Source organism: Doryrhamphus excisus, linkage group LG1 (genome assembly GCF_037039965.1).
Source record: "Doryrhamphus excisus strain RoL-2023G ecotype Guam linkage group LG1, RoL_Dexc_Guam_v1.1, whole genome shotgun sequence".
Classification (NCBI taxonomy): Eukaryota; Metazoa; Chordata; class Actinopteri; order Syngnathiformes; family Syngnathidae; genus Doryrhamphus; species Doryrhamphus excisus.
This window is the reverse complement of record NC_136357.1, coordinates 5,216,539-5,238,160: the sequence shown is the minus strand read 5'-3', so window position 1 is coordinate 5,238,160 and position 21,622 is coordinate 5,216,539. Positions and strand designations below refer to the sequence as shown.

The window sequence follows — 21,622 nt, the reverse complement described above, 5'->3', positions numbered from 1 at the left end:
AAATTAGACCAGTAAATAAAATCCATAACTGACCAAAGTTACACTGTCTAAATATGTCGGAACTAAATCACACATTGAGTGTTGTGACGACCAATTTTTACGGTGACACGCAGACGTCATTTGCCTTAATAATATCGACTGTCTTCTTTGGTAAGTTTTTAAATAAATGTTAAGTCATAAATAATGACTAACGATAAATAATAAACATAAGCTACATCTCGTGTTTGTGCTGCACCATTTGTCGGCATGACTTGCTTGATTTTTTTTGCGTGTGGTGACGGCAGCTTACCAGTGGATGCTAAGCTAACGTTAGCTATTTAACGTTAGCAAGTAAGAGGACAACATGTCGGCAGGTTTTAGTCCTAAAACAATTAACTGGTAAATGTGCGTGACTGCGATGATACAGATAGATTAGGAACGGTTTCAGGTGGTGAATGACTTGAAAGACTTGCTTCTATATAAATATGCTTCTATATTATCTCAGCTCATGTCGTTCTTGTCTAAATATAGCCCTGTAAGCTCAGGGAGAAAACGTCATAAATGTCACTTTAGATCTTACCTTGTGCGTTTGTTTTTAATATTTAAATGTTTTGGATAAGAAACCTGAACTTGTCGAATGTCTTAACTGTGCTGATAAGGAATTACCACAAGGGGGAGCCAAAGAAATACTACAAATGTTGGTATTGATCTGTAATACAGTAATACAGGGGCAGTATCAACAATACTGTTTCATGATTTTTTAATGATTTTTGACTTCATTGATCATGATTAGAGCATAGTAGAGTAAAACATAAAAAAATGGCCAAACATGAATACAACTGCAGAAGACAATGTAACAATGTCAGTCAAATATTATAATTATTGACCCTGATAACATACAGTGCATCCGGAAAGTATTCACAGCGCTTCACTTTTTCTACATTTTGTCATGTTACAGCCTCATTCCAAACTGTATTAAATTAATCTCTTACCTCAAAATTCTACACTAAATACTCCATTATGACAATGTGAAAAAAGATTTTTTGACATGTTTTGAATTTATTAAAAATAGAAAACAAAAAAATCACATTTACATAAGTATTCACAGCCTTTGCTTAATACTTTGTTGATCCACCTTTGGCAGCAATTACAGCCTCAAGTCTTTTTGAATATGATCCCACAAGTTTAGCACACTTATCTTTAGGCAGTTTTGCCCATTCTTCTTTGCAATAAGTCTCAAGCTCCATCAGGTTGGATGGGAGACGTCTGTGCACAGCCATTTTCAGATCTCTCCAGAGATGTTCGATCGGATTCAAGTCTGGACTCTGGCTGGGCCACTCCAGGACATTCACGGAGTGGTTCTGAAGCCAATCTTTTGAGATCTTGGCTGTGTGCTAATGTCTACTGTCTATATGGTCAAGGTACATGACCAGTCTACTGAGGTCAAGAGCGCTCTGGAGCAGGTTTTCATCCAGGATATCTCTATATATTGCTGCATTCATTTTTCCTTCTATCCTGACTAGTCTGCCAGTTCCTGCTGCTGAAAAACATCCCCACAGCATGATGCTGCCACCACCATGCTTCACTGTAGGGATGGTATTGGCCTGGTGATGAGCAGTGCCTGGTTTCCTCCAAACATGGCGCCTGGCATTCACACCAAAGAGTTCAATCTTTGTCTCATCAGACCAGAGAATTTTGTTTCTCATGGTCTGAGAGTCATTCAGGTGCTTTTTGGCAAATTCCAGACGGGCTGCCATGTTCCTTTTACTAAGGAGTGGCTTTCGTCTGGCCACTCTACCATACAGGCCTGATTGGTGGATTGCTGCAGAGATGGTTGTCCTTCTGGAAGGCTCTCCTCTCTCCACAGAGGAACGCTGGAGCTCTGACAGAGTGACCATCGGGGCCTTGGTCACCTCCCTGACTAAGGCCCTTCTTCCCCGATCGCTCAGTTTAGAAGGCCGGCCAGCTCTAGGAAGAGTCCTGGTGGTTCCAAACGTCTTCCATTTACGAATAATGGAGGCCACTGTGCTCATTGGGACCTTCAAAGCAGCAGAAATGTTTCTGTATCCTTCCCCAGATTTGTGCCTCAAGACAATCCTGTCTCGCAGGTCTACAGACAGTTCTTTTGACTTCATGCTTGGTGTTTGTGCTCTGACATGCACAGTCAACTGTGGGACCTTATATAGACAGTTATTATATTTCCAAATCATGTCCAATCAACTGAATTTACTGCAGGTGGACTCCAATTAAGCTGTAGAAAGATCTCAAGGATGATCAGTGGAAAAAAGATGCACCTGAGCTCAATTTTGAGCTTCATGGCAAAGGCTGTGAATACTTATGTAAATGTGATTTTTTTGTTTTCTATTTTTAATAAATTCAAAACATGTCAAAAAAACCTTTTTTCACATTGTCATAATGGAGTATTTTGTGTAGAATTTTGAGGTAAGAGATTAATTTAATTCAGTTTGGAATGAGGCTGTAACATGACAAAATGTAGAAAAAGTGAAGCGCTGTGAATACTTTCCGGATGCACTGTACAGTTGTTTGAGAAAAAAAATGCAATTATGATGTATAAGGGAATAAAAGTAAAAATCTACTACAACTTTTTTTGTATTTTGTAAACAATATATACATATAGAGGTGTCACATGATTAAAATGTCCCATGGGACGCTAATAAATGAATTCATGACTCACCCAATAAATTAAAATGAACTTGATAATATTGCCGGGGTTGTTATTTTGCAATGTGTGTGCGTTTCTGTTTTTCTCGTCTCTTGTCTGTGTGGCCAACATGCTAACCACTAGGTCACCGTGCAGCCCCCTAAAAGTGAAACTATTTTTAAAAACTTTAAAAGATAAATTGCTTGACTTGACAGCAAGAGAATAATGTATTGTATTGCATTGGGCCACTCACCAAGTGGTATAGAGTTGCACAGCAGAAAGACTTGATTGACGTGATTTTTCACTACTGTGTGTGCTTCACAGGTGAGTAGCGATGGCAGCAGGAGGGACAGGCGTTGATCTCACCAGGAAGTTTGTTTCAGAAGCAGAGCTTGACGAAAGGAGGAAAAAAAGACAGGAAGAGTGGGAAAAAGTTAGGAAGCCGGATGATCCAGAGAGTAAGACCCACCCTACGTGACAAAAGACCCAAATGCGAACATTCTTACACATGTTACTTGTAAATATTAACGTATGTGAATACATTTCTCTCTTTAGAAGCCCCAGAGGAAGAGTATGATCCACGTTCCCTCTATGAACGTCTGCAGGAGCAGAGAGACAAAAAACAAGAGGAATTTGAGGAGCAATTCAAATTCAGTGAGTTTTTTTTTTGTGTAAAGGAAGTGCTTGAGGCACACCTTGCAATGCAACCTACCTTGGTGTGGGAATCTCTGGCCACTTCACAATTTGATGCAATTACAATTTAGAGGCTTGCAATGCGATGATAAAACAATGATTGATACACCGGTTGCATCTTTTTTTGTGATAAATAGTTTGTTTATGAAATTAATGAGTCCCTTTAAACAAAATGTCTTAAAATCGTCACAAATGTGCTGAGGAGCGGCCACACACTGCAGCAGTCTTTACTTCTGTAAACACACGGAAATTCACATTACGTAATTCGCATTAGTACTTCAGTACAAAAATAAAATTAACAAAATAACCCTTAAAACTATATTAGGAAAGCAGGAAGTGAACAAATCACCTCATACTTCGGTACGTGACAAAAAAATTAAAAATAAAATAAATAAATTAAATTAAAAAACTTAAACAATATTAGGGAAGTTGTTGTTTTATTTATTTTAATGGTTTTAAAAACCAGGACTGTTACATTTGTTCACTTCCTGCTTTTTTTAATCATTAAAAAAATTATTTAAATGTATTAAAATTTTATTTAATTTTTTTTAATTTTTTTTAAATTTAATGATAATAAAGAAAACAACTTAAAACTATATTGGGAAAGCAGGAAGTGAACAAATGTAACAGTTACTGATTGTAAAAGTACCAGATGGAGGGGTGGGATTTAATAAGCTTTGCTTCTTCCTACTCCTTTTGGACATGTGGAACTGTGAACTGATTATGTGATGCATTCAATTGTAATCTGATGCATGTTCAAATGAAATAAAACCATTATCATTACATGTGGGTAATATGAACGACTACATAATAAATCTAATTTGTTAAAAAAATCCGAATTGGTCCTCACACCCTGCAGTGTGAACGTAGCCATAGATGCGGTCTTTGATTATGAGACCCCTTCTCTACAGCATTCATCTCAATTTCGTGAAAGTATTCAAATATTTTTAACGAGTTCTCAACTTGAAGGTCACCCGAGTTTAGTTTTGAACAAACTATAACGCTACATGTTTTCTGCAAAATGTCATCATTTTGCTGCAATGTGTTAAGAGCAGCTTTGTTGCCATGGTGACAGAGAACATGGTGAGGGGATTGGACGACGATGAGACCAGCTTCCTGGACGAGGTTTCCCGGCAACAGAGCCTGGTGGAGAAGCAACGCAGGGATGAAGAGAAACAAGAACTATTGGAATACAGAATATCCTTTTGATTATTTTTCATTTTGATTTTTTGATCATCGGTCATTCACTAGCAGTAAATGATTTTAGTTTTACTACAGTGCCCCTTTTTGTGCCCGGCTCGCTGTTTTATGTCTGGCAAATCATGTGGTTGTCAAACATTAAAGCAGTATAGTGCAGGATACTGCTTGGCGAGCAGGGCAAAGGTCGCTTTAAATGGGGAAACAAACCTTCAATCGATCTCAGTTGAAGGCTGCTTAGAGTCAGCCATTTCCACACTCTAAATGTCATCATATTAAAATGGAGGCAAACTAAATGATTATGACCAAAGGAAACTACTTTGTTTAGATCCAGACGTATTTGGAGTTTTTATGATCATGCTTTAATAGACTCACGTAATAAATATGAAATTAAACCACCAAAATGTGATTGAAATGTAGACTTTTAATGATAATGTATTTAATAATTAGTTTTATGCAGAGCCGCTATTGTTTTGGACATAACTGTGAATAAAGTGTATCTATAATATTTAACACTGCTTGAAAATGCAGATTTTGTCCATTTTGTTGAATTTTAATCCACTGTGGTGGTCATAAAAACCTTGTCCTGTGCAAATACTTCTGGATCTAAAGTTATTTACTAAAGAGCACCAAAACAGAACTGTTTTACATCACAATCTGTAACCTGCACTATTTGACTCTCCTACATGTTCAATTCTGTCGTTTATTCCCTTCCAGTCCATCCGCTTTCCTTTCCTGTCCACGCCAGACAACCAGTGTTAACTGAAAGGTTTGTCTGCACATGACAACAAAGTGGGTTGTCGTGGAAACTGCATCATCTTGTTGTCACTACGGTGACCATTTTCAAGCAGTCTTTTGCTGCTGTGAGCTCTAGAAGCTGAACCACACCCACACGATCCCATGCCTTTTACCGTTTCAACCTGCTACTTTTTTGGCACTTTCTGCTCCTTCTGGTCACTATCAATGCTCCTCTTAGACCCTCACTACTGGGTCATTTCTTCAAGGTCAAATGTGGTCTCTCATGACTCCCACATTGAATGATGCAAGTTCAGTGTCTACTAGTTAGAGGTTGTTGTCTTCGAGTCCCCTCATGAATGTTCTTTAAGCTTAACTCCGTACCGCCACAGTGCTTTAGCAAAGCAAGTGTCGCCTGACAGCCGCCCAGAGCCCGAGAAGAAGGCAGCACCTAAACATTCAGTGGTGGAGCAAAAGACCAGCCACTTGTCTCAGGCCCATTTACTGGTTGGAGCTGTCAAAAGACGCAAGTATGCACAAATACTGTTAAAACTTACTAGTCCTACTTTTACTTAATTAGTTACTTTGTTGAAGTCACAATCTTAATATGTAAAGATATGAACATGTCGAGGGCTGCACAGTGGATGAGTGGTTAGCGCGCAGGCCTCACAGCTTCAATTCCACCCTCGGCCATCTCTGTGTGGAAAAACCCCATGCATGCGTGGGTTTTCTCCGGGTACTCCGGTTTCCTCCCACATTCCAAAAACATGCGAGGTTAATTGGCGACTCCAAATTGTCCATAGGTATGAATGTGAGTGTGAATGGTTGTTTGTCTATATGTGCCCTGTGATTGGCTGGCGACCAGTCCAGGGTGTACCCCACCTCTCGCACGAAGACAGCTGGGATAGGCTCCAGCACCCCCACGACCCTTGTGAGGATAAGCGGCAGAAAATGAATGAATGGATTTCTTGGAAACTACAAGGCAGATAATTATAAGCAGCTGGTGGCAAACCTCCAAATTTTGAATTTAACTACAAATGCACTTCTGCCGGGGCTGCACGGTGGATGAGTGGTTAGCCCACAGACCTCACAACTAGGGTTCTCGCATGCGTGTGTTTTCCAAAAACATGCTAGGTTAATTAGCGACTCCAAATTGTCCATAGGTATGAATGTGAGTGTGAATGGTTGTTTGTCTATATGTGCCCTGTGATTGGCTGGCGACCAGTCCAGGGTGTACCCCCCCTCTCGCCCGAAGACAGCTGGGATAGGCTCCAGCACCCCTCGCGACCTTCACGACTGTAAGCGGTAGAAAATGAACGATCCAATGAAACCATGAAATGAACCATCTGGTAGATGTAACATGACGTCTATGAGCCATCACAGAGAAGTCAGGTCTTAATGTTCATGTTGTATATGAAAAGAAAATCAATGAATAATACCTTATGTCCTTCTCAGCTCACCAAGCGCTAAGCCAAATTGTGCGCCAAGGTCTCCACTCTTTCCACATGCTGGCCACTATGCCTCTGTGTTTATCAATGTTTACTTCTGCAAGCAAGCAGACACCTGCTAGAGCGAGAAACCCCTCCATAGTAGTGAGACTGAACTTAAAAATAACAGTGGAACCTCAATGACTCAATGAATTTTTTCATTCTAGTCCACATCCAGCTTGTTTTCATTTGACTATATTCTAAAATCTCTGAGCAATGCTTAAAAAATATACATATCTTTATTGTCTGTGGAATATTTTACAGATGTAATGGTACATGCTTTGTTCCCCACGAAGTGGACTGATGGTTTTGTGATACATTTCTCGCTGTTTGTGGGGGCATGTGTGCCTGTCCCAGTGGCTGGAAAAACCCTCAGTGTGATTTAATGTTCAATTTCTACACCGCACATATTTCAAAATTTTATTTATTCATTTTTTATTTTTGTCTTCTTTTGAAATATTTCTATGTGATCATTTTTAACCATTGGTAATATGTCATTTGGCTGCACGGTGAACTAGTGGTTAGCGCGCTGGCCCCACAGCTAGAAGACCCGAGTACAATTCCACCCTCGGCCATCTCTGTGTGGAGTTTGCATGTTCTCCCCGCGGGTTTTCTCCGGGTACTCCGGTTTCCTCCCACATTCCAAAAACGTGCTAGGTTAATTGGCGACTCCAAATTGTCCATAGGTATGAATGTGAGTGTGAATGGTTGTTTGTCTATATGTGCCCTGTGATTGGCTGGCGACCACGCGACCCTCGTGAGGATAAGCGGTAGAAAATGAATGTCATTGACTACAGAACCTTAAATCCAACTCTTGTCCTCTCGCCCAGTTCTTCACAGTCATCAGACAGCAGTAAGAAACAGAAGTTGGAAAGCCCAGCAACAGGAAATGGAGACAGACATACAGGTGGGCAGCAGCCTGAGGCCTAATATTATGACTCATTGTGTGTTTTATTTGAAATATACAATCTGTCTCTCAAAATTAATAATAAACAATGGAAGGTGATATATCGTAAATAGCATTGTATTAGCCACACCAACTGAATTTAGAGGAAAAACCTGAATATTTCATATGTAAGCCTCACCAGTGTACATATAAGCCATACGTCATAGAGCGTCATATTGAGGAGCGCATGAATCTGTGTAGACCAGGCAGCTCTTTATTTGGCAGGATCCAATCATGCGTTATGGAAATGACAGGAGGTCCTTACACAATATAAGTCTGACTCACGGTGTCATCTAACATTACAACGTTAAACTCATCATACAGCAACTTAACAATCAAAATGTACCAATATGAGTTTAACATAACAAACAGGATCCATTTGAACATGTACCCATTCTATATTATAACCACAAGAGCAATTCATTGGAAGACAAGCAACACAGAAAATGGTGGCTGACGCCGCAATGCTTCCTCTGTCCACCAGAGGAGCCTGTAGAACAGAGCCGTGAGGGAGGCTGATATCATTGCAGCGCCCCAACGAATGCGTTACTCAGTTTTTTTCCCATATCTTATTTGTACATGTTTGTATATTTGTCAGGTACACTGTTAAGTTGCTGTGTGATGAATTATGTGTTGTTGGTAAGGTGTCTTCGCAAATATGACACTGAGTCATACTCATTATTATACTGTTTATATACCTCGCAGCCTGACATTAGATTCTGTTGTTCAGAGCAGGAGGGAGGAGGAGGAGCTGAAAGCCAACAAAGCGTCACAGGCCCGATGGCCAAGAACTCTTCACCCCACCTCAACTCCAGCAGTCAAGGTGTGCTTCACCTGCCCTCTGCGGCGGTGTGCATCGGCGTCTTACCAGGACTCTGCAATTATTCTGGCAGCAGCGACTCTGACAGCAGCTCGGACAGCGAAGGTAGCGTGGACGTAATCATGTCGCCGTATCCAAGGCACAGCAGAGCCTACAGATAGTCTGATATAGTATATATATACTATATATATATATACAGTAACATACACATACATGTGTACCGTGGTACATGTTCTCACAAGAATTGAACAGGGAATCCGATACTGTAAAAATACCCCGTTTATTCAAAAATACAGAATTATGGGCTTGCTCAGTAATGCAAGCCCATAGACAGCAGTCTCATTTTTTGAGATAAACTTCTCAACTCTCTTTGTGGCTAAATGCTAATTGCTAGCATGTTAGCATTTAAGCTAATTTACATATGTCTAAAGGCAAATACACACATGGCATGATGTCGGAAGGTTATAGGACAACCATGGCATTTTCTTAACTTGAGGCCCTCTTGCTAAGTGCTAGCATGATGACTGTTAGCATGTTAGCATTTTAGCTAATTTACTCATTTCTAAAGGCAAATACACACATGGCATGATGTAGGAAGGTCATAGGACAACCTTGGCACTTTCTAAACTTGAGGCCCTCTTGCTAGGTGCTAGCATGATGACTGTTAGCATGTTAACATTTTAGCTAATTTACTCATGTCTAAAGGCAAATCCACACATGCCATGATGTGGGGACACTGTGGGACTGCTTTAATACTTTTGGGACTTGAAGCTATCTTGCTAGGTGCTATCATGCTAGCCATTAGCATGTTAGCATTTAAGCTAATTTACTCATGTCTATATACAAATGCACACATGGCATGATGTAGGGATGTTATAGGACAACTTTGGCACTTTCTAAACTTGAGACTCTCTTGCTAGTTTCTAGCATGATGACTGTTAGCATGTTACCTTTTTAGCTAATTTACTCATGGCTAAAGGTAAATACACACATGACATGATATAGGGATGTTATAGGACAACCTTGGCACTTTTTAACCTTGAGGCTCTCTTGCTAGGTGCTAGCATGATGACGGTTAGCATTTTAGCTAATTTACTCGTGTCTAAAGGCAAATACATGGTATGACGTGGGGACACTATCGGACTTCCTGGACACTTTTGGAACTCGAGGCTGTCTTGCTAGGTGCTAGCACGTTAGCCGTTGGCACACCGGGTCCGAGGTTTAGAGCACAGGTGGCAAGCCCATCAAAATTTCTGCGGGAATTTTCTAGTTTTAAATACTATTCAGAACCTGTAATATAAAATTCTGGTTAGTTTCTGGCTTCAGCGTAGTTCAAGCATGGATGGACACCTGCCAACCTTGAAGAAATTAGATGAAAATTGCCCCTCCCGGCTATTTGGCGTGCAATGGAAAACTCGTTGATCCTTGTCAATTCTTGTAAGAACATGCTAGTAGAAAACCTTGAACTTTTCCCTGTTATTTTCACAGCTGTGAGTAAAACTGTTACACTTTGAACCGTCATGGGAGACGGCTGAGCAAAAATACTCCTAATAAATAAATAAATAGCAACATGAAAACCAAGCATTTCAAGCAGCTGTTTGTGCTTTTACTGTTGTGGCTAGCAAACATAACGCTTCCTTCCCTCAATCACGTCTCATGCAGTTTAACCCAGCAAGCAAATCCCGCACTCCGTACCCCGATGACATCCCGCTCTCCCCACATCCCATTCCCAACCCAAGCCACAGTGACGACACAAGCTGTGCTTTTGGCTGTGGGAACAGTGATTGACAGCTGTGGAAGAAGGAAAAGCCTGCTTAGGATGTGTCATGTGACTCCTTTGTAGCTATCAGCAGCAGATGAGTGAGATGCAGTAAATGCGCATTTCCCGTTTTTTTTTTTTTTTTTTTTTTTTGGGTGTCATGCAAAGTGTATCGCGTTGGAGAATAAAGTGAATCATGTTGTTTTGTCATCAGTCCTTTGTCCCTCAGTCGCATCATTCAGGGGAAATGCTCAAGCAGTTGCTGCTTCTTCAGACTCAAGAGCTCTGTGTTGGTCTAAGCAAAGAGAAATAAAGAACTTTCTCTTTTCAAGTGTGTCTACTGTCGTCATTAGAACTGTACTGTATTCAGTGTTGGGCATGTTACTTTAAAAAAGTAATTAGTTATGGTTACTAAGTTAGTTACTCCAGTACAAAAGTAGCCAGTTACCAGTAAAAGTAACTATTGCATTACTCGCCTCTGCTACTTTTTTCAGTAATGGGTAATCTAACTAATTACTCTTACTGTCAGATTACAATTGAATGCATCACATAATCAGTTCACAGTTCCACATGTCCAAAAGGAGTAGGAAGAAGCAAAGCTTATTAAATCCTACCCCTCCATCTGGTACTTTTACAATCAGTAACTGTTACATTTGTTCACTTCCTGCTTTCCTAATATAGTTTTAATTTTTTTTTATTAATTTTTCTTTTAATTTTATTTTTGTCACGTACCGAAGTATTAATGTGAATAAGTAATGTGAATGTGGAAAACACACAACGTCATACCCATTTCCGTGTTTACAGAAGTAAAGACTGCTGCAGTGTGTGCGCATTTGTGAGGAAGAAACGGAATTCAGTAATTTCATAAACACAAAACATATAATCACAAAAAAGATGCAACAGATGTATCAATAATTGCAATTATATACAATAAACAATTTCCTTATGTAGTTTTTTTAGTCCTGTACCAAAGTACGAGTTGAATATGACATATAAGTTGTCTTTCAATATTTTATTACAAATAATATCCCATAGTCAATCACAAAATAGCCATCATCTACTAATTATTTATATATAAAAAACGCAATATAGTGAGGGGGGGTGATATTCGAACCACGATAAACAGGACGACGACGTTCCTGAAATTAAACTTGAACCTATATTGTGTACACAAATGAGACAGGGTGTAGTTATTTTGTTTATTTACCTGAGTGTTTACATGGACACAACTTTATAAAATGAAGAAACACGTTTAGTACAAAGAGACAGCAATACACACTTTAATAATATAATAACACAAATTTGCACTGCATAAAGTACAATAAAAAACAATGGGTTCATCAATACACAACATCATATAACTATTCAGTCAATATATACTACAGTATATATGCATATTCAGTAACACCGCTTTTGCATCTTTTCACATAATGCCTTCAGATGTGGCAAAACGTATCATATTCAAATATTTATAAAACACAAAAATAACCCTTCTTGCTTTTGTGCCCGTTGGCGCCTGTAAACCGTAAACATTGTAAACAGTGACTAGCGACATGCAGGATCATCACAATGATCAATTGCCATTATGAATTGCAGCGTCCCACTTCAACATGCTCATCCTCCCCATTCTGTCATTCACAATCAATGTCTTCAATGACGGAGATGTGCATCACGTCTGAAGATCCACACCACCACTGATATAGTTCAAGCCGAGCAGACTTTACACCACAACGATGAATCACACGGCATCAATCACAAGACACGGCAGCAAAAAAAAAAGCAAAACAATAATCGAACTTTTTCCTCCCTTTTACGTGGACGACTGCTTCACCTGCATCTTCACATCACTTTGTCACCCTTGGCAGACATCATCCAGTCAATCGCTTTTAACTGGAAGATTCCAAAATAATAACAAGATGTCTTCTACATATGAGGTCTTATGCAACAGCGGACGTAGACGCTTTCAATACGGACTGGCTGTTGACAGAAGCGCTATTGTACATTGTCGAGGTGCGCTTTTAGGGTGCGCTCACTCCGGTGCCGGGTTGATGGGTGGTACATTCCGCTGTTTAAAGTACTGAGTGACTTGCTGAGGAAGCTCTGCCAACACGGACTTGGCAAGGGTCTCCTTGGGTGCCTTGATGAAAGGAGAGAGCAAGCGGTTTTAGGACTTCCGTGGACATTTGAAGGCAATAATTTATTGAACATTTCCATTTGGGAAAAGTCGGAAAGAGCCCCAAAATGTTCCCACATTATCACTTGAGTGGGATATTAGTTGCAATGGACCTCAATAGAATTGAATTGTTACTTCCTTGTTTCAACAAAACCAAAAGCAGTCTTGCTTTTAAGGGTGTCTAAATTACAGCAATCCCTCGTTTATCGTGGTTTATTGTTCCAGACCTGACCGTGGATAAGTGAATTCCCGTGAAGTAGAATTCCTTATTCATAAATAGAATATTTTTGTGGGTTTGAGCGTAGAAAACCTATTTATGACCTTCTTAATACAGTTTTTAACATTATTAGAGCCCTCCACACATGAAGTAACACCCCTATGGTCACCCTTACACTCATTAATTTTCTACCAATTCTCCTCACAGGGGTTGTGGGGGGTGCTGGAGCTTATCCTATATAGACAAACAACCATTCACACTCACATTCATACCTATGGACAATTTGGAGTCGCCAATTAACCTAGCACTTTTTTGGAATGTGGGAGGAAGCCGCAGAAAACCCACGTATGAACATGCAAACTACACACAGAGATGGCCGAGGTTGGAATCGAACTCGGCTGTCCTAGCTGTGTGGCCTGCACGCTAACCACTTGCACACTGTGCAGTCCCTTTACATTCATTCATTCATTCATTCATTTTCTACCATATATCCTCACGAGGGTCGAGGGGGGGGGGGGGTTGCCGGAGCCTATCCCAGCTGTCTTCGGGCGAGAGGCAGGGTACACCCTAGACAAACAAGCATTCACACTCACATTCATACCTATGGACAATTTGGAGTCGCTAATTAACCTAGCATGTTTTTGGAATGTGGGAGAAACCCGGAGTACCCGGAGAAAACCCATGCATGCACGGAGATGGCCGAGGGTGGAATTGAACCTTGGTCTCCTAGCCCTTTACATTGATATTACATTTAATTATGACATAGTACTATTATATTTCATGATATTTTTTCACATGTAGTACTGCTTCATAGTGTAATGAATTTTCCCTTCCCATGTTATGAAATAATAAAGAGTTAAAGGCTAAAAACACGGAGGAACAGATTTGTTGCTCAGGCCTCACAGCAGCGCCGCTTTTAAACCGGCTAATTAACATTTTAGAAGGACTCTCAGTTCCCAGTTTGCTGTTTGATTCCAGTCTCCAATGTGGACGCCGTGCCAACTGTCTCAGTGCCCAACCAGCCTTTCATGTGGTCCTTCCCAAAATATCACTGACTAATTGGAGTTTATCACATATTGGACATATTGCAAATACTGAACTCATCGGTCGTTTTTTTCTTTTGTTACAGTCGGGTTGTAATATTTCCGATCATCAGATCAGTGCGACAAGAATGAAAAAAAAAAAACCCCGAAAAAACAAGGAAGGGGGCAAGCGAACGTGTAAGCCAACTATAGTCAAGATCTATAGAAAATAAATTTGATAGCGGGCGGCACGGTGGTCGAGTGGTTAGTGCGCAGACCTCACAGGGTTCAATTCCACCCTTGGGCATTTCTGTGCGTGGGTTTTCTCCGGTTTCCTCCCACATTCCAAAACATGCTAGGTTAATTAGCGACTCCAAATTGTCCATAGGTATGAATGTGAGTGTGAATGGTTGTTTGTCTATATGTGCCCTGTGATTGGCTGGCCACCAGTCCAGGGTGTACCCCGCCTCCCGCCCAAAGACAGCTGGGATAGGCACCAGCAACCCCCCGCGACCCTCGTGAGGAAAAAGCGGTAGAAAATAAATGAATGAATTTGGTAGCAAATAATCATACTTTTTCATTCTGAAAAATGCAAAAAAAATTATTAATGATAATTAATAATTAATAATAATTAACTTATTGTTAATGCGGACCTCCTGTAAATCATCGCAAGATCTGAATTCAAAGTGTTTTGCATTTTCTTTATCAAATTTTTGGTACTTGCCACATTTTTTTGGCCCCATGGTGGCTTATTTGGCTCTCATTAAAAAATGCATAAACAACAACACTTTGTGGAACAATACAATATAGCACAAATGGATCGTGTTTGAGGCAAAATTTTGGGAATAAATTTCATGATAGATTCATTATTAATTATGAATGACTTCATGTATATGTAATTGCACCTGTTTTGTTCAGAAGTAAATATACAGTACATCATGCCAACGTCTATTATCTACAGAGGAAGTGAACACTTACGTTACGGAAATCCCTGAAGGGAACAAACTGTACAATGTCTCGAATGGCCTCCTCGCCCGTGTTGGACCTCAAAACGCTGGCATCGCCATCTAAAAACTCCATGGCGGCAAAGTCTGCGTTGCCCACGCCGATGATGATGATGGACATTGGCAACTTGGAGGCCTGGACAATGGAATGGCGCGTCTCATCCATGTCGCTGATGACGCCGTCTGTTATAATGAGGAGAGTGAAGTACTGCTGCAAAGGGAGAAAATGAGAAAAGGGCGGGATGAGGAATTAGGAAAGCAATCGGAATATGAGTTTTAACGCCAAGGGTGAAGATTGCAAAGAGTGAATGTGAAAGAGGAAATACGTTCAATTAAGGCGAGGGAGGCACAAAACAATCCAGTAGGAAGGAAACGTTTGAAAACAAAACAGAGCTTCTGCATAACATAAAAATTGAGTTTGGCGGCAAGAAAATTAAAAAATCTTCAAAATCAACATGGTGCTTTCATCAAGCAATCACAGCAACTTAACATTGTACTTGACAAATATACAAACATGGCGTCTGAGTAACACATTCTTTGTTGTGCTGCAATGATATCAGCCTCCCTCAGGGCTCTGCGCTACGGGCTCCTCTGGTCGACAGAGGAAGCATTGCAGCGTCAGCCACCAATTTCTGTGTTGCTTGTCCACCAAGTGGAACCAAATGTCACAAACAATCCACCTATTGGAATTCATTGTAATGTAATGGCGCGAGCCAAGTTGCGCCAATGAAGTGGTGCCAGTTCTCACCAATGCAATTTGCTGTGGCAGCTAGTGTCGTCAATAAGGTGCCTAGTGGCGTGCAGTGGCTCAAACTGCCTCCCAACTGGCTCGTGGTGGCCCGTAATGGCGGCAAAAATTGAGTTTGGTGGCAAGAAAATTTAAAAATCTTCAAAATCTTCGTGCTTTCATCAAGCGATCACAGCAACTTAACAGTGTACCTGACAAATATACAAACATGTACAAATAAAATGTGAGAAAAAATAACTCTTAATGTTTTCCCATAAAGCATTGCGTTCGAATAATGCATTCGTTGGGGCGCTGCAATGATATCAGCCTCCCTCAGGGCTCTGTGCTACGGGCTCCTCTGGTCGACAGAGGAAGCATTGCAGCGTCAGCCACCAATTTCTGTGTTGCTTGTCCACCAAGTGGAACCAAATGTCACAAACAATCCACCTATTGGAATCCACTGGAATGTAATGGCGCGAGCCAAGTTGCGCCAATGAAGCTAGGAGTCCACTGGGCCGGCGCCAGTTGGTGCCAGGTCGCACCAATGCAATTTGCTGTGGCAGCTAGTGTCGTCAATAAGGTGCCTAGTGGCGTGCAGTGGCTCAAACTGCCTCCCAACTGGCTTGTGGTGGCCCATAATGGCGGCAAAAATTGAGTTCATCATGCTTTCATCAAGCAATTACAGCAACTTAACAGTGTACCTGACAAATATACAAACATGTACAAATAAGATGTGGGAAAAAATAACTCTTAATGTTTTCCCATAAAGCATTGCGTTATTCCGTTGGGGCGCTGCAATGATATCAGCCTCCCTCAGGGCTCTATGCTACGGGCTCCTCTGGTCGACAGAGGAAGCATTGCAGCGTCAGCCACCAATTTCTGTGTTGCTTGTCCACCAAGTGGAACCAAATGTCACAAACAATCCACCTATTGGAATCCACTGGAATGTAATGGCGCGAGCCACGTTGCGCCAATGAAGCTAGGAGTCCACTGGGCCGGCGCCAGTTGGTGCCAGGTCGCACCAATGCAATTTGCTGTGGCAGCTAGTGTCGTCAATAAGGTGCCTAGTGGCGTGCAGTGGCTCAAACTGCCTCCCAACTGGCTTGTGGTGGCCCTTAATGGCGGCAAAAATTGTGTTCATCATGCTTTCATCAAGCAATTACAGCAACTTAACAGTGTACCTGACAAATATACAAACATGTACAAATAAGATATGGAAAAAAATAACTCTTAAAGTTTTCCCATAAAGCATTGCATCTGAGTAACACATTTGTTGGGGCGCTGCAATGATATCAGCTTCCCTCAGGGCTCTGTGCTACAGGCTCCTCTGGTCGACAGAGGAAGCATTGCAGCGTCAGCCACCATTTTCTGTGTTGCTTGTCCTCCAAGTGGAACCAAATGTCACAAACAACCCACCTATTGGAATCCACTGGAATGTAATGGCGCGAGCCAAGTTGCGCCAATGAAGCTAGATTATGTGATTGGCGCTTAGTGGCTTGCTGTGGCGCCGAATTAATGTTCGCTCTGCATTTTGCCAAGTTGTCATTATTCAGCGCCACAGCGAGCCACTACCCGCCAATCACATAATCTTTGGCGTGAACTGGCACCGACTGGCGCCGGCCCAGTGGACTCCTAGCATGACTGCTAGGCCTACCGCAGAAACAGAAACAGATCCACTGAAGACGCCATCTTGTCTGGGATTCACACTGCCCTCACACACTTAGAGAGCAGTGACTTATAGTCCAACTACTCTTCATGGACTTCACATCTGCATTCAACACTAACTGACAAAACTACACACACCTGGACCGAGTTCTTCCACCTGCAATCGGGGTCCTGGACTTTCTAACTGACAGACAAAATCAGTCAAAAATCAGTCCTCATCCACTATGTGCCTCCAGGCTTGTGTGTTGACTTCTCTGCTTTTACACCCAGCTGACATATGACTGCATGGCGAACCAACCTAGCTGTCATACTGTAAAATTTGCAGATGAGACAGCAGTGGTGGGATGCATTCACATCCCAGACAGGAGGAGGAACACCTGGAGGATTGGTGAAGAGAAAAACAACCTCTGAATTAGTGTGAAAAAAACTCAAGACGTGGTTGTGGGTTTCAGGACGGCCAGACAGTGTCTGGTCTCCAGCGTCAGGTATCTGGGTGTACATCTCGACCTCAACACCTCTGCCCCCAGGGGGGAGGTGGAGGACGATCAGGAGAAGATTCAACAGCTTTGAACCACATGCTGTTAGGTTCACTTGTATTGGTAATGGTTTAATTTCATTTGAACATGCATCAGATTACAATTGAATGCATCACATAATCAGTTCACAGTTCCACATGTCCAAAAGGAGTAGGAAGAAGCAAAGCTTATTAAATCCTACCCCTCCATTTGGTACTTTTACAATCAGTAACTGTTACATTTGTTCACTTCCTGTTTTCCTAATATAGTTTAAGTTTTTTTTTTTATTGTATTTTATTTTTGTCTCGTACTGAAGTGAGGTGATTCTGATTCCCATCACCAATGAGTGAGAACAACTGAAACCAATAGTTATGGTGTGTTCAGTTGCTTTATCATTGACAAATATTAATATTAATGGTTTTATTTCATTTGAACATGCATCAGATTACAATTGAATGCATCACATAATCAGTTCACAGTTCACACATGTCCAAAAGGAGTAGGAAGAAGCAAAGCTTATTAAATCCTACCCCTCCATCTGGTACTTTTGCAATCAGTAACTGTTACATTTGTTCACTTCCTGCTTTCCTAATATAGTTTAAGTTTGTTTTTTTTTACATTTTTTGTAACACTTTGTGACTAGGTCATTCCAAAATGTCCATGTTGTTTTACTTCAGCCATTCAGAGGTGAACTTCCTGTTGTGTTTTGTGTTGCTTCAATACCCTCGTTCATTTCAGCTCCTTCTGGATTTTTTTGGTAGCAGAATTCATGGTTACGTTTATCACAGAAAGTCTTACAGGTCGTGAAGCAGCAAAAAAGCACCAGACCATCACACTGCCACCACTATTTTTTACTGTTGGTATGATGTTTTTTCTGAAATATGGCGTTTATTATGGGACACGGATAGTATTTTTCCAAAAGGTCTTCAGGATGATCAATATATTTTCTGGCAAGATTGAGACGAGCCTTAATGTTATTTTTCTTCAGCAGTGGTTTTCATCTTGGCTGTTTTTGGCCAGTTGTTGTGGGATCTATTATGGCCTCTTAGATGAGTCGTCATTGCGCTCTTTGAGCCAATTTTGGATGGCCGACCCCTCCTGGAAAAGGTTCACCACTCTTTCATGTTTTACACCATTTGTGTATAGTAGATCTCACTGGTTTGTTGGAGTACCTGAGTACCTGACATTTTTCCACACTGATGGATCTCAAATACTTTCTTTCTCATTTGTCCCTGAATTTCTTTATACATCTGCGTTCGTTATGTTTGGCTTCCAGGCTCTTTTCATCTGCTTCGCTTTGTCAGTTGCGTCTCATTTAAGTGGTTTCTTGATTGAGAACAGGTGTGGCAGCAATCAAGCTGGGTATGGATGGGGAAATTGAACTCAGGTGTGATAAACCACAGTTGAGTTATGGTGGATTCAGTTGCTTTATCATTGACAAATATTAATATTAATGGTTTTATTTCATTTGAACATGCATCAGATTACAATTGAATGCATCACATAATCAGTTCACAGTTCCACATGTCCAAAAGGAGTAGGAAGAAGCAAAGCTTATTAAATCCTACCCCTCCATCTGGTACTTTTGCAATCAGTAACTGTTACATTTGTTCACTTCCTGCTTTCCTAATATAGTTTAAGTTTGTTTTTTGTTTGTTTTTTTACATACTAGGTTATTCCAAAATCTCCATGTTGTTTTACTTCAGCCATTCAGAGGTGAACTTCCTGTTGTGTTTTGTGCTGCTTCAATACCCTCGTTCATTTCAGCTCCTTCAGGATTTTTTGGTAGCAGAATTCATGGTTACGTTTATCACGGAAAGTCTTACAGGTCATGAAGCAGCAAAACTGCCAGTAACTGTTACATTTGTTCACTTCCTGCTTTCCTATTATAGTTTAAGATTTTTTTTTATTTTTAATTTTTGTCACATACCGAAGTAGGAGGTGATATGACCATCCAATGACATAATGGTTACCATAGTAACTGTCAATATAGTGATATATATATAGCACATCATCTGTAAGCGGCATTATGAATTATCCTTACTGACCTTTTTTTGCAGTACATTTAGCGAGTGAAGATTGCTTTTATAGTTATTAGCCCATATTTCCACACAATAAGTAAGATATGGTAGAACCAGAGAGCAATAAAGAGTATTTAAACAGTATTTAAACCATTAGTGGTAGTTCTGAAGTGATGTGATTAGAACAGCCATAAATTAGCTGCATGATTCAAAGTAGTGGCTTACATACACTCGAAATGACAGTACTTGTTTCTTACATACTTACAACTTCACATTTGAACAGGAGTATGATTTATCCACTGTCAACAAAAGGTGTCCTGTCCTGTCAAACATACTGGATACATTTTTTACATCGTGTCAACATAAATCCTGAGTATTCTCACTATGCATGTTTAGCTGATGTACAACTAAAAATGTGGATTGTTGTCACCTACCGCTGCTTTCTCTTGCTGAAGGGCCTGGGCGGCAAAACGGGCGACGTGGTTAATGATTGGAGCAAAGTTTGTTGGCCCGTAAAAACGAATGTGCGGGAGACAGGCAGAGTAGGCCTGTGCAATGCCCTCCACACCTAATGAAAGAAAAAACAATTAAGATTGAGTATACAAAAGCATGTACAGTAATCGCTCATTTATTGCGGTTAATCGGTTCCAGACCCGATTGCGATAAATGAATTTTCGGTATATGTAGTATTAGAGTGAGGGAGTGACGTTTGAAGCATAAAGTGGCAAGGGAGAAAGGTTTTTTCTGATTTTGCCTTCATATACCACAACGACCATACCGAACCTGTTAACTTTAATTAACTAATTCAAACGTAATTAATTTAATTAACATTTACAATTAAATTTAAATTAAATTAAATTAAATTAAATTAAATTAAATTAAATTAAATTAAATTAAATTAAATTAAATTAAATTAAATTAAATTAAATTAAATTAAATTAATTCATTCATTCATTTTCTACCGCTTTTTCCTCAAGAGTGTCGCGGGGGTGCTGGAGCCTATCCCAGCTGGGGTACACCCTGGACTGGTGGCCAGCCAATCACAGTAAATTAAATCAAATTAAATTAAATTCAGCCCCATTTTACATATTAAAGTAAATTAAATTAAATTCAGCCCCATTTTACAAATTAAATTAAATTAAATTAAATTAAATTAAATTAAATTAAATTAAATTAAATTAAATTAAATTAAATTTTAAATTCAGCCACATTTTACAAATTTAATTTAATTTAATTTAATGTAATGTAATGTAATGTAATGTAATGTAATGTAATGTAATTTAATTTAATTTAATTTAATTTAATTTAATTTAATTTAATTTAATTTGTAAAACTGAAAAAGTATTTGTAGTGAGAGAACCAATGATTTATGAGAAAAGGAATTTCTCGCTGTAATGTGTCATGTGTAATTTTACATATTCATTCATTTTCTATACCTCTCACAGGGGTCGCAGGGGAGGTGCTGGAGCCTATCCCAGCAGTCTTCGGGTGCGAGAGGCGGGATACACCCTGGATTGGTCGTCAGCCAATCACAGGGCACATATAGACAAACAACCATTCACACTCACATTCATACCTATGGACAATTTGGAGTCGCTAATTAACCTAGCATGTTTTTGGAATGTGGGAGGAAACCGGAGTACCCGGAGAAAACCCACGCATGCACGGGGAGAACATGCAAACTCCAACGTGCAGCCCCATTTTACATATTAATATCATATAAAACATTCTGAACAGAAAATATTGAGGTTATAAAATATATAATATATATGTTGACTGATGCTATGTGGTCATGTTATTAGTGCTGGTGTGTTTAAGTTATACATACCATTTAATTCTATCAGACTATAATGAACTGTATGAATACATACCTGAGCAGAAGGGATTGGTGGGGTTAAAGTTGATGGCAAATTCATGTGACACCTAAAACAAAATAAGATGATATATTACTGAGTCCATTTCACACACAGTATCCCTCCTACCCTGTGTCACCGTGTGTG

General features: G+C 40.2%; 2 protein-coding genes across 4 annotated transcripts in view; one reads left to right on the top strand and one right to left on the bottom strand.

Moving 5' to 3' along the window:
• Nucleotides 1-37: 37 nt before the first annotated feature.
• Nucleotides 38-10,609, top strand: psme3ip1 (proteasome activator subunit 3 interacting protein 1). 3 transcript variants are annotated; one of them, XR_013629960.1, is made up of 8 exons: nucleotides 38-150; nucleotides 2,966-3,099; nucleotides 3,197-3,295; nucleotides 4,410-4,532; nucleotides 5,658-5,796; nucleotides 7,584-7,660; nucleotides 8,430-9,028; nucleotides 9,166-10,609. XR_013629960.1 is itself a non-coding variant. In XM_078797146.1 (8 exons), the coding sequence occupies exons 2-8, from the start codon at nucleotides 2,976-2,978 to the stop codon at nucleotides 10,184-10,186; spliced, it is 762 nt and encodes a 253-aa protein (XP_078653272.1). In that variant the 5' UTR covers nucleotides 38-150; nucleotides 2,966-2,975; the 3' UTR covers nucleotides 10,187-10,609. The 3 variants fall into 3 exon arrangements, 2 of the variants coding, with proteins under 2 accessions (XP_078653272.1, XP_078653246.1); XM_078797146.1 differs by having other exon boundaries at nucleotides 8,430-8,624; nucleotides 10,182-10,609; XM_078797120.1 differs by having other exon boundaries at nucleotides 8,430-10,609.
• Nucleotides 10,610-11,461: 852 nt separating this feature from the next.
• Nucleotides 11,462-21,622, bottom strand: part of cpne2 (copine II) — a 37,041-nt gene continuing 26,880 nt past the window's right edge. Inside the window, exons 13-16 of the mRNA XM_058076134.2 lie at nucleotides 21,494-21,545; nucleotides 20,057-20,190; nucleotides 14,669-14,905; nucleotides 11,462-12,415 (exon numbers count right to left, since the gene is read on the bottom strand). Of these exons, the coding sequence (XP_057932117.1) occupies nucleotides 12,308-12,415; nucleotides 14,669-14,905; nucleotides 20,057-20,190; nucleotides 21,494-21,545 (531 nt within the window). The 3' untranslated portion in view covers nucleotides 11,462-12,307. The remainder of the gene's footprint in view (nucleotides 12,416-14,668; nucleotides 14,906-20,056; nucleotides 20,191-21,493; nucleotides 21,546-21,622) is intronic.

Coding starts and splice junctions, on each gene's coding strand:
- psme3ip1 (XM_078797120.1), top strand. CDS start 2,976: ATGGCAGCAGGAGGGACAGGCGTTGATCTCACCAGGAAGTTTGTTTCA. Junction 4,533..5,657: donor AGAACTATTGGAATACAGAA/TATCCTTTTGAT, acceptor CGTACCGCCACA/GTGCTTTAGCAAAGCAAGTG. Junction 5,797..7,583: donor GGAGCTGTCAAAAGACGCAA/GTATGCACAAAT, acceptor CCTCTCGCCCAG/TTCTTCACAGTCATCAGACA.